The sequence below is a fragment of the Nanorana parkeri genome, unplaced genomic scaffold (genome assembly GCF_000935625.1).
Source record: "Nanorana parkeri isolate BGI_ZX_2015 unplaced genomic scaffold, ASM93562v1 scaffold924, whole genome shotgun sequence".
Classification (NCBI taxonomy): domain Eukaryota; kingdom Metazoa; phylum Chordata; class Amphibia; order Anura; family Dicroglossidae; genus Nanorana; species Nanorana parkeri.
The window spans coordinates 134,543-138,154 of NW_017307192.1; the positions used below are offsets into that span (position 1 = coordinate 134,543).

At 44.8% G+C, this 3,612-nt stretch overlaps 1 protein-coding gene across 1 annotated transcript in view; it reads right to left on the reverse strand.

The window, feature by feature from the left end:
* Positions 1-3,612, reverse strand: part of XPO7 (exportin 7) — a 46,288-nt gene that overhangs the window by 889 nt on the left and 41,787 nt on the right. The window contains exons 26-27 of the mRNA XM_018566213.1: positions 3,199-3,297; positions 564-691 (exon numbers count right to left, since the gene is read on the reverse strand). Coding sequence (XP_018421715.1) covers positions 564-691; positions 3,199-3,297 — 227 coding nt within the window. The remainder of the gene's footprint in view (positions 1-563; positions 692-3,198; positions 3,298-3,612) is intronic.

A 3,612-nucleotide genomic window follows, 5' to 3' on the forward strand; every position in this document is an offset into this window, starting at 1 on the left:
ATACTGCAAGAGCCTGTGCATTGCATCCTGGAAGCACTGACCACGGGTACGATGTTCTGTGTGCTTCAGTGATTAAAAGTAGGAAATGCACATTTATCATATGTTCAATGTTGTTGCATATACTTTCTTACTGAGTGCACCCCCACACACGCATTATATATTGGGGGGCATTGTGGGTTGACTACTTTTTTTTGGAAAAGGTGGACTGTGCCTTTAAAGCTAACCTGTCAGAAACCGGGCAAATTTAAATTAAGCAAAAAAGTTATTTTCAGGAGAAATCCCTATCAGCAAATCCAGAGCTATAGGCAGCTGATGTGACCTGCAAATCTTGACATATCCCCTAAAAGTGGTGCTCAGCCCAACTTAATTGTTTGCTCTTAGGGGAATGGCGGGACTCACTGACCAATAAGGATTGCCTCTGAAGGTATAGGGGAGGGGTAAAGCACAAACTTGAATTTTGTCAGTCATTAACGAATAAACTAAAAGGAAGCTCAGTCATGAAGGGGTTAAAATTGATGAAACCTGGGACTCGGTTAGAACGTCATCAGTCCTTCCACACTAACCTGTCTCTGTTTTTGGTGAGTAGGTTCCCCTCAATTCCTTCCATTAGGTTCTCGAAGCACAGGTGCATGGCTTGCTGCTTCTCGGGGGGCTGACTGCTGACGATGCTGTTCCGGAGCTCCGCAAAGTACTGAAAGAGTGTTAGAGATGGCAGCAATGGTTAGACATGCGGGATCACTCAAAGCCTCCCACTCCTTCCATACATTAAACTCCTCCCACTCCTTCCATACATTAAACTCCTCCCACACATTAAAGGGACACTGAACTCCGGTGTTAAATCTTAGTGCCTGTTCACACGACGTCCGTTTTGTGTGCTGACCGGCTCCGTACGCTGCTGCACTCAAAATGCATCCCAATGTATCCCTATGTGTTTTATGGGCTCCAGTTCTCACGTGCGCAGTCCCTTCAGCTTACGACAGAAAAATACTGCATGTCACATTTTGTACTGTCAGGAAACGCAAACGCGTCAAAAACGCATAAAAACCGCGGCCAAAACGCACTGCATCAGTAGCACCGCGTCTGCAGATCCGGACCTGAAACTCATGTGAACAGACCCTTAAAAATGAGGGCTGTGGAAATTAAAGATTAATTTCTCGATTAATCGTTAATCGTTAAACTTTTTGATCGATTAAAATTATTTTGATCGCTAATGAAAACACTCGCCTCTCCGCCGGCTTCCGGGAGTCCCGTCGGCGATCCAGTGACGTCACGAACATCGACATCACCGGACTCCTCCCCCCTTCCCCAAGTGGCTCCGTCGGCTAACGAAGGGAAGATGAGTCAGGTGATGTCTGTGACGTCAGCGGACTCCTCCCTCCCTCCCCCCCTCGTTAGCCGACGGAGTCACTTGGGTCGGTGAGTTTGCCCAAGAAACTTTCTGCACGAGCGCCAGCCAAGGCATTGGCCTATACACATACAGCACAGCAATGAAGTAATAAAATGAACTAGGATCACACTAATCCAGCACGTTATTATTCTGAGTTGCCCCACTCAAGCGGCGGCCATATTGAGTGGGGCACGTGAGATTAATAACGTGCTGGATTAGTGTGATCCTAGTTCATTGTATTACTTCATTGCTGTGCTGTATGTGTATAGGCCAATGTAGTTGGATCTGTATGTGCGTTATAATTAATCGAAATTAATCAATTAATCGATTTTAAAAAATTTAGATTAATCGAACACGAAAATTTTAATCATTACCAGCCCTAGTAAAAATACATTCCAGGACCTTAACTATTAACAACAATGTATCTTATTTGTGTATCACTCGGCTGTAGATCCTCCAATCATCTCTGAATTGATGCTGACACTGTCCTTCCTTCTGGAGGGGGGCTACTTGTGTTCCCCATGGTCCCTGTGTGTTTTTTTAACCACTTGCTGACCGCGGTGTTTAGACCCCCTTCCTGGCCAGGCCATTTTTCAGTGTTCAGCGCTGGCTGCGGTACTTTGACTGACATTTATTCCGTCATGCAACGCTGTACTGAAAATAATTTTATACCATTTTCTGGGGACAGATGGAGCTTTCTTTTGGTGGTATTTATTCAACACTGGGGGTTTTATTTTTTACTGTAATTAGGAACAATTACTGAAAATTTGGAAAAAAAAAAAAAAAAGTTTATTTTTACATTATGTTAGGAAACATTTATGATTACCCAGTTTTTTGGTAAAATATAAAAAACGGGGTCATGTCGGGTAAATAGACACCAAACATGTCAAGCTTTAAAATTGCGCGCACCCGCAGAAAACTACCATATCCAAAATTGGCCACAGGCAACACTTTAAAAGCTTTTACCGCTCATCAGTTTAGTGTTATCAGTGATTGATGGCCCTAAAATTATCGCTCTCACTGCGACGTTCGCGACGATATGTAACATGTGCGGCATAATGGGCGCAATCGTCTTTTTTGCACGTACGCGCCCCCGACGCATGTTTGCATTCGTATATATGTATGGATGGGGACTTTAAAACATTTTTTTGTTTTTTTATTCTTTATGTGTAACTTTAATTTTTTTTTGGGGGGGGAACTTTAATTTTTTCCCCCCACTAAACTTTATTGCTATCACATAGGGGGCTAATAAAATCCCCCTATGTGATAGCAAAATATGTGACAGGTCCTCTTTATGGAGACATCAGGGGTCTCCAAGGCCCCTAATGTCACCTAGGACCCCCCAAAAGAAGCTGATGAAGCAGAGATCTGCTCCATCAGCTTCTTTCCAGCTTCTGAAGCCGGAGAGTGACACAAGAATGCGGAACCGATCCTTACCCCATACAAGCGATCTGCTGGCTCTACAACCGGCGAATCGCTTGTATGCTAACAGGCATCGTTGCCTGTTTTTAAATATCGGGGCCGTGTCTGAGCGGACGGCTAAAGACGCCCGCTCAGATCTAGAGAGCTCCCGGCCGGCCGTTTTTTTTTACTATGGCCGGCCCAAAGGTAGTTAAAGTAGTCACCGCTCCAAGCTCGCTCCTGTGATGGACTACAATCTCATGTTTAGTTTACGGATTTGTATTGGGATTGTAGTCCATGGCGGGAGCGAGCTCGGAGCGGTGACTACTCTACAACAGCAGGTAGTAAAACAAATGGGTTTTATAGAAAGAAGACGACGATAGAAGAAAGTGGTTGGACACGTCACCTACCTTCTCATTGAGGAGGATAAGGCCTAGTAACGGCCTGCTCATCGACCACTGGTTTCTGCAGTCTTCAAATATTATAATGTTAAGAACAGTGGAAAGCATCTGCAGGAGAGGGAGAGAAACATAAATAAAAGCTCTCTGGCTGCTTCCTGTACATTATCCCCCCTTAATGACTGCTGCATGTAGTCCTGATTGAGCCAAATGCTGAATACACAAACAGTGGCTCGGTGGTTAATACAACAGCCTTCCCACACTAGGGTCCCCACTTCCAGCCCCATCCAGGACACTATCTGCATGGAGTTTGCATGTTCTCCCTGTACTTACGTGGCTTTCCTCCTATTACCATCCAAGCTCTAATCACATGCTGGTAAGTTAGTGTGTGTGTGTGTGTGTGTGTGTGTGTGTGTGTGTGTGTGT